The 15,083-nt window shown below is 44.6% G+C and overlaps 1 protein-coding gene across 1 annotated transcript; it reads right to left on the bottom strand.

The window, feature by feature from the left end:
• Positions 1-7,662: 7,662 nt before the first annotated feature.
• gnrhr3 (gonadotropin releasing hormone receptor 3) lies at positions 7,663-11,101 on the bottom strand. The gene is made up of 3 exons (XM_078244465.1): positions 10,592-11,101; positions 8,404-8,605; positions 7,663-8,054 (listed from the first exon to the last, which is right to left on the bottom strand). Exons 1-3 carry the CDS (start codon positions 11,099-11,101, stop codon positions 7,663-7,665), a joined length of 1,104 nt encoding a protein of 367 aa, XP_078100591.1.
• Between the last annotated feature and the right edge of the window lie 3,982 nt (positions 11,102-15,083).

Raw genomic sequence — 15,083 nt, 5'->3', positions numbered from 1 at the left:
AGCCATACTGAATTTACTTTGCCAATTTTGGAGAAAAGAAATACCATTTCCAGGTTTTGTACTTTAACATACTCCTACATATTTAACTCAATGTACCTCTAAATTGGGCAGTACAATCTAAAGACCTTGGCAAAGCCAGGTCGCGAAGCTTTAGAGTTTCCGTCCAACAGCGGGGGTGTGGGAGGGTGTTGAACTTCCATGTTACGCCGCAAACAGGAAGTGGTTTGTTACTTGAGTGTACATTGTTCAAGCTGCCCCTAATTTCTCATGCAGAATAACAGTCCATGCCTAAGGAGATACACATGCGGAGAGTGATTATATTACAGTCATAGCGCCACCTGCTGGCAACAGGAAGTCAGCTTCACGTGACAAACATCTGATTTACATGAAATTGACAATGTGTGGTCTGGGGTGTCAAACTCAACTTCACATGTAAAGTTCATAGACATGCTTTTATTTCAGAGAAAAGTTAAATATCTTTGACCGTATTATTGTATGTCTTATAAAGTCTTCTCACTCACAGTTTGGTCGACATAAAGTCCTAAAAAAGTTTCTTATTATCATAGAAAAACAAAACAGAAAAAGGTAGCAAAAGCGACAAAAACATCGGGAAAAAATGTCAGAAAAGCCCCAAAAAACCCTCTGAAAAAGTGGCAAAAATGTAGAAAAAAGCGACAACAATTCGGTGGGCCAAAATCTATTGTGGATCTAAATTGATATATTATATATACAAAATATTTGGCCCTCAGGCCTTGGGTTTGACAAGTGATATAGAGCAACATGATGCACGTTATCCAAAGGAATGCATTTCCTACATACCTTCTTCATGTATTCATCTCTAAGTATGATGGTTTAAAGAACTTGTCAAACTCAAACTCAAATGTGGCCTGTTGCAGATTTACATCCGGCCCGTATATTAATTTGGGTTCACAATAGATTTACCTGACATTCAAAGCAGAATATGGCAGAGTTGCCAACTTTGAGAATCAGAAATGTTCCCCCAGAAGCAATATTCAGGCTATTCAAGGAACTCTTTTGATGACTTTTGTAGTAAAAGTGTACAAAAATGTCGGAAAAAGCAACTAATTTACCAAAAGGTGACACATGTCTGAGAAAGCCACAAAAAAGTCAGAACAAAAACAACAAAAATGAGGAAAAAAGCTACCAAAATGTTAAAAAAGTGACACGCGGTAACAAAAGCACGTCCGTAAACGCTCCATGTCTGGCCCTTTTCTCTGTTTCCAGTGTGGCCCTCTGGGAAAATGAGTTTGACCCCCCTGGTTTAAAGCACCAAGTCACAGTGGATGACTCGGACATACGAGGGTAACACTGATCACTGTTAAAGTGGAATTTATTAAACTTACTTTTGCTTTCATAAAATGAACAGATCTTAGTTTCCCTTCTGCATTAGTGTTGTGATAGTTTACATTAAGGATTTTAAAAGTGTGATTACTTTCATGGATGTTTTACTTTAATAAGATTTAATCTACATAATTACTTATTATTCCTCACAGCCAGAATCATTTTGGTGAGGTAGTAGTATAACCATTTTGATTATGATTGATTTAGGTTAAATACATAAGTATGAATCATAAATGTATTTAACATCTATACATATATATTGAATGTTTTGATTTGTTATTGTAACTGTGAGCATTTCTGAAATTGTGTGTGAGTTTCCTGAGGTGGTATTTAGATGCTGGAAGGTTTATTTAGGCCTTTTAGACCTCATTAGGAGGGAACTGTGCTAGAATATCCATCTTATATACTCACGGTGTGTACGTTGAGACAGTTTTACCCCATGTGATCTGGGGTACCTACAGCGGGACTTCTAGGTAAGAGTAGTGGTTGTAAATGATTCAACAGCATCTTCACACATGCATAGATAAGTAAAGAAGGACCTTATTTGGTAATGTCTAACCTTGTATGTCCAGCGTGAGTTTAAATCCTCCTCCAGGAAGAGTTGGGATGGTAGTACTCAACACTACACTGTGGTTAAAGTCTACTGTTTAATCCTGATTCTCCTTGATCCAGATTTCATTAAACGCTTCTATATAAGTCATCAAAGTCTCCAGAACTTTCTTCACGTATCCAGAGTCCAGCTGCAGCAACAGCAAATATAAAAAGTTTAAAACTTTAGAAATGAGATTGAGAATGCTACATGGTGCTTTGTAACCATTTCTTTAAACCTGCTCAGTGAATTATTATTATTATTATTATTATTATTATTATTATTATTATTTAGAGCTGTCATACAGTTTTTCTTAATCACGATTAATTGGTGAATTTCTATAGTTAATCACATGATGACCAAGGTTAATCAAAGAGTTAAGTTTCTGTGGAGAAAAGTCATGTTTCTTTCAGACCAAGTCTCCACCATCAGCTGGAGCTGCTGGAGTCTACTGTCTGTTTGATGCTGCTGCCCTCTCCTGGTAGAGCCCATTATTACAACGCTTCAGGAGAAAACTTCAGAAGGCCCAAAATAAATTGATAAGGGTCATATTAAAGTTGACCCACAGACAGATCTTAATCCATTCATAGTCAGCAGTGTTGCACGGGGCAGTTTTCAGTTCCCTCCTGTGTTCCCCCCCTCTCTTGTGTGTGTACTGGTTTGTCTGTTTGAGGACGGCCCCTTTTGGAAATCTTCGTTTGCACATTTGCATGTAAACTGAGACAAACGGAGGTTTAGGCAACCGAGAGAGAGAAAGAGGAAGTGATTCGTTGCTGTTGTTGTTATTTTCTGGATTCTGATTGGCTAACGTGGGCTTGAGCTTCGCGTTACACTGCCACCTACAGGTTTGGCAATATAATCCCTCCACCTAGTCCTGGGTCTTCCCCGAGGCCTCCTCCCGTTACTTCTCATCAAGCTGCCATTTCCTCCTAACACATCCTGCTGCTGCAGGCTGCAGCATGAAGGAGAAACACAGCAGCAATAACTCTGAATGGAGCTTTTTATTTTCCTAAACTCCTGACGGCTCGTAGACAAGTCTAAACCATATGCACGTTGAGTAAAGCTGAACTAAAAGATCACCGAAGCACGTCCAGCTGGAGCTACCAGCTACGAGCTAAGCATAGTAGTACAGTTAACGTGATGCTACCTGCCAGCATGCTACCCACTCAGGCTAAGCAGTATTTTGGAGAGTGCTACTAGCCGACCTGTTGATGAAACCAAATCCCAAGAAATGACTACAGCTCTTGCGAAACAGGTGGCAACTAACTGCAGACCTGTCAGCATCGTAGAGGACTCGGGTCTTAAAGACGTACTACGGTTGGCATGTTCTGAGTTGTGCAGTAATGACAGATTCACACATTTTCTTTTGTTTAGAGTAAATAAATAATAACAAATACAAATCTTAATCAAGTTCATAAAGTCACTTTCTTTGCATTAGTTTGACTCCCAATCAAGATCCTCTGGTAAGAATTGCTTTCCATTGTTAATATGGACTTAAAAACTGTTCTGAAATGCTAAATAATAGGTAGTTGCCACCCATTTAGCAAGAGCTAATAGTTTTTTTGGATTTGGTTTCATCAACAGGTCGGAGAGTAGCACTAGTAGTTATACTCGGCCCTTAATCACATCACGATTAATGCGTTAATGCTGACAGCCCTATTATTATTATTATTATTATTATTCCTCTGTACTGCTGCACTGTAAACAAATATGTTTTATCATTAGACTATTCAATCAAACAGAATAAAATCTGTCTGGCTACTTTTTGTAAAGTGGCTATGATATTCTCTTAGTAGTTAAAAGTAATAAAGTTCTCAAGTTAGCAAGGTTTTTTGACAATTTTGTGAGCAGCATCTTCACATGAGTGATTCTTTTATCCACTGTTGACCAGTTCACATTTGTGAAATGATCAGGATCAATATATATATCAATAATATAACCCTTATCAATTCTTATTCAATTTATCGCACCGTTGTGACGAAAAGAGAGCTGAGCCAGAAGGCAAAGCTCTCAATCTCCCGGTCAGTTTTTGTTCCTACCCTCACCTATGGTCATGAAGGCTGGGTCATGACCGAAAGAACAAGATCCAGGGTACAAGCGGCCGAAATGGGTTTCCTCAGGAGGGTAGCTGGCGTCTCCCTTAGAGATAGGGTGAGAAGCTCAGTTATCCGTGAGGAGCTCGGAGTAGAGCCGCTGCTCCTTCGCGTCGAAAGGAGCCAGTTGAGGTGGTTCGGGCATCTGGTAAGGATGCCCCCTGGGCGCCTCCCTAGGGAGGTGTTCCAGGCACGTCCAGCTGGGAGGAGGCCTCGGGGAAGACCCAGGACTAGATAGAGGGACGTCCAGCCTGGAGGAGACCTTGGGGAAGACCCAGGACTAGGTGGAGGGACGTCCAGCTGGGAGGAGACCTCAGGGAAGACCCAGGACTAGGTGGAGGCACGTCCAGCTGGGAGGAGGCCTCGGGGAAGACCCAGGACTAGATAGAGGGACGTCCAGCCTGGAGGAGGCCTTGGGGAAGACCCAGGACTAGGTGGAGGGACGTCCAGCTGGGAGGAGGCCTTGGGGAAGACCCAGGACTAGGTGGAGGGACGTCCAGCTGGGAGGAGGCCTCAGGGAAGACCCAGGACTAGGTGGAGGCACGTCCAGCTGGGAGGAGGCCTCGGGGAAGACCCAGGACTAGATAGAGGGACGTCCAGCCTGGGAGGAGGCCTTGGGGAAGACCCAGGACTAGGTGGAGGGACGTCCAGCTGGGAGGAGGCCTCAGGGAAGACCCAGGACTAGGTGGAGGGACGTCCAGCTGGGAGGAGGCCTCAGGGAAGACCCAGCCACAGTCCCAGCTTTCTCTGTGTCAGACTTAATTTAGTTTGTTGGCGTTCACGCTCGTCTCACTCTCTACTCACGCTCATCTTCTAAATTAAATAATGCTGCGACAGGGCTTGAGAAAGTAACGTCACCTGCATCTGCGCAGTGCGACCCGAGTGCGACCTGATGCAGCCCTTGAAGCCAGACACAGGGAACAGAAATACTGCAAAATAATAATAATAATTAAAGCTGCAAGCAGCGATGGACGGGCCCTCGCGCCTCTGCGGCATCGGGGTTACTGGCGGACGCCGCTCCGTGCGACCTTGCATTTGCGCGACACTCAGACGCAGCAAATCGTCAACAATGAAAAGAGAACTCCCTGCTGAGTTAAACGATACCTCACACAAGACTCTACGTCATACAGTTCATTAGCTGTGAAAGGGGGCGTGGCTAAAGTATAGGGGGCGGGTCAAACCATCACCAATTAAAAAGGAACTCTCTTCTGAGTTCAATGATATCTCACACAAGACTCTACCTTAGATGGGTCAGTATTTATGAAAGGGGGCGTGGCTTAAACATAGGGGGCGGGCCAAACCATCACCAATGAAGAAGGAAGTCTCTGCTGAGTTCAATGATACCTCACGCCCTATGACGAAAAGTTTTTCTTTTAACAACTTTTCATCTTTAACGTCTTAAGATGGCACAGACCAAATTAGAAGTTGATGAAAGTACGACATGTGGAAATGGCCAAAATACCACTAATTTCAAACTTTCAATTCAGAATGGCGGACTTCCTGTTGGGTTTAGGGTATGGCTACCATGACGTTTTGTGTACGTCTTGACAGGATACATATGTTAACCAAGTTTCGTTAGTCTACGTTAAACGTACTGCAGGGGCTCAATTTTATTAATTTTGTAGGGGGCGCCAGCGAGCCATTTTTGTGCGCCTATTCCCAAAACCCTTAAAATACGTAAACTTTCACCAGACTTGATGCGACCAAGTTTGTGAATATGTTAAGCCCCTCAAAAAGGCAATTCATTCGCTGTCGGCGCTCGGGCCCTAATAACACCACTAAACGAGACAAAATAACGTTATAACATTTCGTCTCTTCTCGTTTAGGTCAATGAAAATGAAGAGACATTTTAGCATAGTTTTATTTTGTAAACCACATTAAGTCTCGTTTTTATTCGTCAACAACATTGCATCATACATTTAATTAAAGTCATAATTTTCGTTGACGAAAACAACACTAGTGACTACACAGATGTACTTCGCCAAAACAGGAAAATTATAATCGCATGTGAGAACGGCAATCCTGTTCACTATGAAGGAAGTTCCCTAATCTGATGAAACTGATGACTCACTGGGTGGAACATGTGTCTCCTGTTGAATAAAACACATCTGACAGTTTACACTTGTGTCTGTTTTTAATAGAGATGTTCTGATACCTATTTATTTTACTAGTTTACATCCATGTCCATTTGAGGAAAGAGGTAAAAACGTTGAAGAAAGCAACAAAAATGTCAAAGAAAATGATTAAAACTTCTGATTAAAGTAAAAAAGACAATCCTGTGATTGGTTGGTGTCATACTTCCTGTAATTGGTCAGCGTCAGTCTCCTTCCTGTGATTGGTCGGTGTCAGTCTCCTTCCTGTGATTGGTCGGTGTCAGTCTCCTTCCTGTGATTGGTCGGTGTCAGTCTCCTTCCTGTGATTGGTCGGTGTCAGTCTCCTTCCTGTGATTTGTTGGGGTCAGTCTCCTTCCTGTGATTGGTTGGTGTCAGCCTCCTTCCTGTGATTGGTCGGTGTCAGTCTCCTTCCTGTGATTGGTCGGTGTCAGTCTCCTTCCTGTGATTGGTCGGCGTCAGTCTCCTTCCTGTGATTGGTCGGCGTCAGTCTCCTTCCTGTGATTTGTTGGCGTCAGTCTCCTTCCTGTGATTGGTTGGTGTCAGTCTCCTTCCTGTGATTTGTTGGGGTCAGTCTCCTTCCTGTGATTGGTCGGTGTCAGTCTCCTTCCTGTGATTGGTCGGTGTCAGTCTCCTTCCTGTGATTTGTTGGGGTCAGTCTCCTTCCTGTGATTGGTTGGTGTCAGCCTCCTTCCTGTGATTGGTTGGTGTCATACTTCCTGTGATTTGTTGGTGTCAGTCTCCTTCCTGTGATTGGTCGGTGTCAGTCTCCTTCCTGTGATTGGTCGGTGTCAGTCTCCTTCCTGTGATTGGTCAGCGTCAGTCTCCTTCCTGTGATTGGTCGGTGTCAGTCTCCTTCCTGTGATTGGTCAGCGTCAGTCTCCTTCCTGTGATTGGTTGGTGTCAGTCTCCTTCCTGTGATTGGTTGGTGTCAGCCTCCTTCCTGTGATTGGTCGGTGTCATACTTCCTGTGATTTGTTGGTGTCAGTCTCCTTCCTGTGATTGGTTGGTGTCAGTCTCCTTCCTGTGATTGGTTGGTGTCAGTCTCCTTCCTGTGATTGGTTGGTGTCAGCCTCCTTCCTGTGATTGGTCGGTGTCATACTTCCTGTGATTTGTTGGTGTCAGTCTCCTTCCTGTGATTGGTTGGTGTCAGTCTCCTTCCTGTGATTGGTCGGTGTCATACTTCCTGTAATTGGTCAGCGTCAGTCTCCTTCCTGTAATTTGTTGGGGTCATTCTCCTTCCTGTGATTGGTTGGTGTCAGCCTCCTTCCTGTGATTGGTCGGTGTCATACTTCCTGTAAATGGTCGGTGTCAGTCTCCTTCCTGTGATTGGTTGGTGTCAGCCTCCTTCCTGTGATTTGTTGGTGTCAGTCTCCTTCCTGTGATTGGTCGGTGTCAGTCTCCTTCCTGTGATTGGTCAGCGTCAGCCTCCTTCCTGTGATTTGTTGGTGTCAGTCTCCTTCCTGTGATTGGTCAGCGTCAGTCTCCTTCCTGTGATTGGTCGATGTCAGTCTCTTTCCTGGTTGTTGGTGGCGTGCTCGGCCTCGTGCTCCCCGCTGTGAGGACCCTGTCTGTCTGGAGATGGCGTTGCTGCATCACGTCTTGCCCCGCGGCGGCGGCAGCAGGCGGCGAGGTCGGCCCTGAAGGATGGCGTGTAGAAGCCGTAGATCACGGGGTCGCAGCACGTGTTCAGGTTCCCGAACACAAACAGGAAGTGGTGGACGTACTCGGGCGTGGCGTGCAGCATGGCGGGCTGGAACCAGTACCACACGCCCAGCAGGTAGTACGGCGTCCAGCACACCACGAAGGACAGCACGATGACCAGCGTCATCTTCAGAGTCTTCATCCGAGCCTTCGGGATGATGTCAGTGCCGCTGCGCCGAAGGTAGGACTCACCTGCTGAGAGGGGGGGAGGGGGAGGGGGGTACGTTAGTTATTAAATATTACTATTATACAACTATTATATATATCTAATCTCTCAGCAGGTAGGACTCACCTGCTGAGGGGGGGGGTCGTTAGCTTAAATAACTGGGACAGACATTCTTCAGATTTTAGTAGATCGACATAATGCAAAAAAATAATAAAATAAAATAATCAAGGGCGAGGGGCCTCATCAGTAACATTGACATTAATATTGAGTCTCTATTACTGAGATCCTTTGTTGCTTTTTGCGGGTGACGATGGATGAATGGATGACAATAATGGTTAGTTGCAGCCCTACAGTCAGTGTGTCTCAGCTGTGTGTTACCTGTGTTCCTGCGGTGCTGCAGGTGGATGTGCAGCAGGATGCGGCTGTAGCAGCAGCTCATCACCAGCAGCGGGACGACATACAGCGTGATGAAGTGGAACATGTTGTAAACCGTTTCCTGCCAGCGCCGGCTGAAGCTGCCGTGAGTCGCACACTGAATAAAGTCGGCGGCCTCCGCCCGGATCGCCCGGAAAATAAACAGCTGCAGGAGACAGACGGAGCTCATCAAGTAAGATCAGATACAACTTTGTCTGTTCACACTGTTAACTCTACTTCATCTCAGCATTTTATTATATTTATTTATTATTTATGGTATTGTGTTTTCTGTTTCTACCTCACTACTTAGACAAATATTTGCACTAACGGTATATTGACTCTTTACTATATTCTGCATTTAGACAAACTGACTGTTCATATTCACTTTATTACTGACCCACATCAGTATCATGCACTCATCTGCATATTAACTTAACTACTTCTCAGCATTCATATAGACTATCTATTTACATATACTGCGTTATAACCACAATTACATTTTTAAATGTTACTACATCTCAGCAATGTTATAGATTGTCTATTCATGTATATTATGTTATCACCTTTCCACCTTCGCATATCCATCGACGTACTTACACCTCACTTTGCGCCGGCGTTGAACTGCCTACTTAATCTGTACCTTTGTAGCCCATTGCATTCTGTTTTCTTGTACTATGTTGAATGTGAAACTGTATGCTGTCTTGTACGCCTACGCTTTTCTTGGCCAGGTCTCCGTTGCAAATGAGAACCTGTTCTCAACGCCTACCTGGTTAAATAAATGAAATAAATACACAGAAATGTTCCTTGCATCAGCCACTCCAATAATCAACAGAATAACATAAAAACATCTGGAAGGTGGCTCAACAAGACAAGATACAACAAAAACGCTGAAAGAAAGCCGACAGATATATTTATATTTATATTCATACATAAATCTTTAATATGATTCGATTTCAGGAGCATATTCGACAGTTGTCTCAGCATCTAAAAAATGTGTGTCATGAAGTGGCGTATGTATGACACGCCAATCCGTACGCCATTATTGGCGTGTTATCAAGACGCATACTCTCTTTTTAGCGTGTTTATCAACGCCGTTTGGCCTCCATTGACTTACATTACCTTGTGATTGCGTGTGAATTGATGCCGTAGCGAGCAGTATGAAAGGGTGAAAATCTGCATAGGGAGGTTGGTCGGGGGGGGAGGATGGGTCAAACACAGGACTTTCACCCAGGAGACCTGGGATCGGGTCCCACGTGTCACGTTTCCTCAACCCAACCGTAGCTTTCTTCTCGCAATAACACGGCACATGGCGTGTATGTTTACGTCCGCTGTGTACAGCGTAGACATCCACGCAGACAGCTCAGAATGCGTACAGATAACACGCCACTTGGTTTAAGAAAGTGGGTGCGTATGTTTGCGCAAAGTCATGATGAAAAACTGCTTGGTTTGTCCTCAATAAACCATGATTTATAGCTTATTTTAGTATACATATCATCTTATTAATAATTAGTTAAAGTAAAAAAAAAAGTAAGGGTACCTGTGGACAAAAATCCAAAGAGTCGGGACTCAGATCTGCTGAGTACAGGAACATTTCTGTCACTGCAGCGTTTTCTCCTCTCAGTATTTGATCCTGCAGCTGCAGAATACTTTAGAGGCTGCTGAGAGTTTTTATAATTCATATTTAATATTAATATTTATGATAACCTGCTGAGCTGCACTGAAGGACAAACTGAAGGTGAAGCGATGTGTTCATCTCTCTTTCCGGTTAGAGAACTGATTACATCTTCATCTACACATTAAATTCTGAGAGTAATCTGCTAATTATTGCCATAAAGTCTGGCTGCTCTCTGATCCAGGGGAAAGTTCCTCGGCCAGGTGAAAGAACATGAAATCCCTGCAGGAATGTTCTGCTTTCTGATGGGGAGATTAAAGCCTCCTGCTGTTAGCTCGCGCTAATGGCTCCCCTTGGTTTCTATAAGGAATGCTAACTACGCTAAGAGGCCAGCCGCTGGAAAACAGAGCTGGAGTTTCACTGAGGTTAGCAGCAGAAACAGCGGACGTGAAGATAGATAGATAGACAGATAGACAGATAGACAGATGTCCTGTGTTACCTGTGTCCTGTGTTTCCTGTGTCATGTGTAACCTAACTCACCTGTGGCGATGCGAGCAGCAGGCTGAGGCTCCAGGCGAGCAGCAGCATGCGCCGGTTTCTCTGGTGCGCGTTCAGAGCATCCAGCGGATGCAGGATGGCGTGCTGGCGGTCCAGGCTAATGACGACCAGGATGAAGGCAGAGGCATGCATGGCAAACAGCTTCAGGAAGCAGAGCAGCTTGCAGAGCGCGTCCCCGGCATACCACTGCACAGTCACGTTCCACGCCGCGTCCAGAGGCATCGCCACGAATGTCATAATCAGGTCGGCCGCCGCCAGGCTCAGAATCAGCGGCCGCAGGTGGGACGCCAGCCGCCGGCCGCGCCCACACCACACACTCGCCAGCAGGGCCAGGTTACTGGCGGCAGCGAACAGGAAGAGCAGCGCGGTGGCGCCCACACGGAACTGGGCAGCCCGGGTGAAGCTGGGAGCCTCCCAGTCTGAGAGAGGGGGGAGCTGGGAGGAGTTGGGAGGGGGCGGAGCCAGCTGCATGACAGACCAGTTACCCGACATCCTGCAAAGAAGAAGAATGCTATGAGTGACATGGCTTTCTTCAACCTTTGTCTCTCTTTCTCAACGTTTTTTTATCGTTTGGCGTATTTAAGGTTTGGCGTTTTGACCATAGACAGTCTCTATAACGGAGCAGCAGACCCCGTGTCTCTGGACGGAGACCAGTGACGTCTCTTTCCCGGTGATGGCTGAGCGTTACTGAGCAGCCTCCAACTGAGCTTGAAGACGTAGATGTGACGTGAGCAACCTGTCTGAAAGTTGGAAGTCTTCTGGTAGCTGTGCCAAGAGAAATCTCAATCATTCCCAATCTAGCAGAGACGGAGAGCGTAGGTATATGTAAGGAGATAACATAGACACAGGCTCATTATTGATCACTAAAATGATAGTTAACATTAGTCATTACACTTAAACAGCTGATGGAAGTCCAAACTGCCTGAGAGCTTCTCCTGTACTATACGGTAACTCCTCTACTATGAGACAGGAAGTCTCGTGGTTATGACCCAATCGTTAGCCTATTGTTATAAAAACGTCTGCTACGGAGCCATAACGTGAGCTACAAGGTAATGGAGCCTTTTATACATTGTCGTGTTTCTTTAGAAATAAACAACGGACAAATAGAGTCTTTAAACTCTTCAGATGTAAAGGTATTCTCTGTCAGAGTGACGTCAGAATGAATGGCAGTCAATGGGATGCTAACGGGATTCTAACGGGAGGTGATGGCTTGGTAGCATCAAAATGGCGCCATAGGAGCTACCCCCCCCCCTTACCCCCTTGGTTTTGACACATTCCACGTAGGTGTACTTATTGTGGCAACAAACCTTTTCCTGAATCTGATTCTGAGATTCTTCAGAAAGATTCTTCAGTCAGCTGTTCCTGTTTCTATTGCCTGTTTATCTACCGACAGACAGTCCCTCAGCTCTTAAGTGAAAGAGACTTCCTGTCTGTCAGCGCTGATTAAAGATCAGAGATAAGAGCAGCAGAGGACCTGAGCCGTTACCATGGAAACTGATTCACCTGTTAAGACACAGAGACCACCACCATGCACAGGTCCTTCAGAATAAAAGCCAGTCTTTCAGAATAAAAGCCACAGGTCCTTCAGAATAAAAAGCACAGCTCCTTCAGAATAGAAGTCTGTAAAAGTTTAAACCTGAGACAGATCACCATCTATCAAATTGTTCAAAGTCTCCAAAATGAAGCAGGGAAGGTAAAATCAAAAACTTCTACATTGGAAGGAACTGCTACCTTCAGGTGCAATCAATCAGACCAATCAGAGGCTGAATATGAAGAGAGACAGCAGTAGAGAGTAGTATGTAGAGAGACAACAGTAGAGAGTAGTATGTAGACACAACAGTAGAGAGTAGTATGTAGAGAGACAACAGTAGAGAGTAGTATGTAGAGACAACAGTAGAGAGTAGTATGTAGAGAGACAACAGTAGACAGTAGTATGTAGAGAGACAACGGTAGAGAGTAGTATGAAGAGAGACAGCAGTAGAGAGTAGTATGTAGAGAGACAACAGTAGACAGTAGTATGAAGAGAGACAGCAGTAGAGAGTAGTATGTAGAGAGACAACAGTAGAGAGTAGTATGTAGAGAGACAACAGTAGACAGTAGTATGTAGAGAGACAACAGTAGAGAGTAGTATGTAGAGAGACAACAGTAGAGAGTAGTATGTAGAGAGACAACAGTAGAGTAGTATGTAGAGAGACAACAGTAGAGAGTAGTATGTAGAGAGACAACAGTAGAGAGTAGTATGTAGAGAGACAACAGTAGAGAGTAGTATGTAGAGAGACAACAGTAGAGAGTAGTATGTAGAGAGACGACAGTAGAGAGTAGTATGTAGAGAGACAGCAGTAGAGAGTAGTATGTAGAGAGACAACAGTAGAGAGTAGTATGTAGAGAGACAGCAGTAGAGAGTAGTATGTAGAGAGACAGCAGTAGAGAGTAGTATGTAGAGAGACGACAGTAGAGAGTAGTATGTAGAGAGACAACAGTAGAGAGTAGTATGTAGAGAGACAACAGTAGAGAGTAGTATGTAGAGAGACAGCAGTAGAGAGTAGTATGTAGAGAGACAACAGTAGAGAGTAGTATGTAGAGAGACATACTACTCTGTACTATGAAAGACAGAAAATCTAACACAGGACTTTCCCCCAGGAAGAGCGGGGTTCTTGTCCCGTTCTTGTCCCACCTGTCACTGTTACCGCCCCACCATCCTTCCCTAAACCTAACTGTCCCATTCTTGTGTCAGTTAAACGTACGTCCCAACCCACAGTGTAAAAATGAGGCTAAAGGGCTGCGTCTCACTGAGACTAAGAAGACTTTTTGCGTCTGTAAAGGCAGCTGGACAAGTGTGGCTAAATGCTGAGCTTTAACTGCCGACTGTGTCTAATCTCATGCTGAAAGACTCCGAGTCATCTCTCCAGTGGTTCCTTCACAAATGAATATTCATGTGATAGGTTATTCAGATATTAATACACACACACACAGAGAGAGAGAGACACACACACACACACACAGAGAGAGACACACACACGCACACACACACACACACACACACACACACACACACACACAGAAATCCAAAAATAACTGCAGAGAGCTCTGTGCTGTAACCTGACCTATGTTGATGTCACCTTGGCAACCTCCACATCTCTCTCTGCACTTACACACACACACACACACAGACACACACTCACATACATATACATACACACACACACACACACAGACACACACTCACATACACACACACACACACACACACACACACACACACACACACACGGTGCAAAATGTCAGAGCTTGTAGCATATGATGTGAGAACTTGCAGAATAAGAAATTGAGTCATTTTGTTCAGATTTTGTTCTGCAAACTCTCACATTTTACACCATATTTACCTTCATATACACCTATTGTTTTAAATGGTTATGCATGTATCCTCCTGTTCTGCCCTGCTAGCCTCATGCTAGCACAACATTGGGACATTTGTTTCCAGTCTTTGAAGCAGGCAACGTGCCTTGCAAAACCCAGCAGCCCTTAAAGTGCTGTACTCTATCCAGGGGAAAACTCCAAGCTCTGCCTGCTATGGAAGGAACAGAGTTTGGGCATCTACATCTAGTCCGTATACACCACGTTCCACTTCCAGGATTGATCCGGTGCCACCTGGATGTCACTCTTTCTGGCCAGATGTCTGTCACCTTCCTACACACACGTACACATGTTCCACCAAAACCAGTTCCTTCCCGATATTTAGCAGAGGCACCGTGGCTCTGTCTGGAGCTTAGCCCCGCCCAAGATGATTGTGATTGGTTTAAAGAAATGCCAATAAACCAGAGCACGTTGTTCTCCCATCCAGGAATGCTGTGAGGACTAGACAGACCTTCCTCCACAGAGCTGTGGACCGAGTACCGATCCAATACCAGAGAGTTAAAAATAAACTGTTTTTTAACAGCTGTATACTACGAAAACATGAACAAATACAGTACATCAATAAATCAGTAAAAGTACTCAGTTGCTTCCAACATAATCAGAATCAAACTGTTCACTGGATTAATAAGTTACCGATGAAAGAATATTTCAGTTGAAGGAAACATGTTTTATATATATATATATATATATATATATATATATATATATATATATATATATAGAGAGAGAGATCTGTCGGTGTGTTTTACCTGATCAGCAGCTCTGAATGTTTCTCCTCCTCATCTTCTCTGTTCAGGAACCTTTAGAGAACCCTCAGAGAACCCTGAGAGAACCTTTAGCGAACCTGTTGAGAGCTTAGGGCTCCTGGGAGAACAGCAGCGCGGTCTGACTGCAGCAGATTCTGAAACACTGACGAGAAACCTTCAGACTGCAGCGCAGGGAGGAGGAGCTCCATGTGGAGGCTCAGTCAGGGGGGGGTGAGATAGTGTGTGTGTGTGTGTGTGTGTTTGTGCAGTGTGTGCGTGTGTGTGTGTGTGTGTGTTTGTGCAGTGTGTGTGTG

The sequence above is a fragment of the Sander vitreus genome, unplaced genomic scaffold (assembly GCF_031162955.1).
Source record: "Sander vitreus isolate 19-12246 unplaced genomic scaffold, sanVit1 ctg243_0, whole genome shotgun sequence".
In the NCBI taxonomy this organism is placed as follows: Eukaryota; Metazoa; Chordata; class Actinopteri; order Perciformes; family Percidae; genus Sander; species Sander vitreus.
This window is presented reverse-complemented; position numbering and strand designations above follow the sequence as displayed.

Excerpts from the sequence above, each read along its gene's own strand:
- gnrhr3 (XM_078244465.1), bottom strand. The coding sequence starts at position 11,101 with ATGTCGGGTAACTGGTCTGTCATGCAGCTGGCTCCGCCCCCTCCCAAC. Across the intron at positions 8,606-10,591 it reads TGCTGCTCGCATCGCCACAG|CTGTTTATTTTCCGGGCGAT; the intron begins GTGAGTTAGGTT and ends TGTCTCCTGCAG. Across the intron at positions 8,055-8,403 it reads GCAGCACCGCAGGAACACAG|CAGGTGAGTCCTACCTTCGG; the intron begins GTAACACACAGC and ends CCCCCCTCTCAG.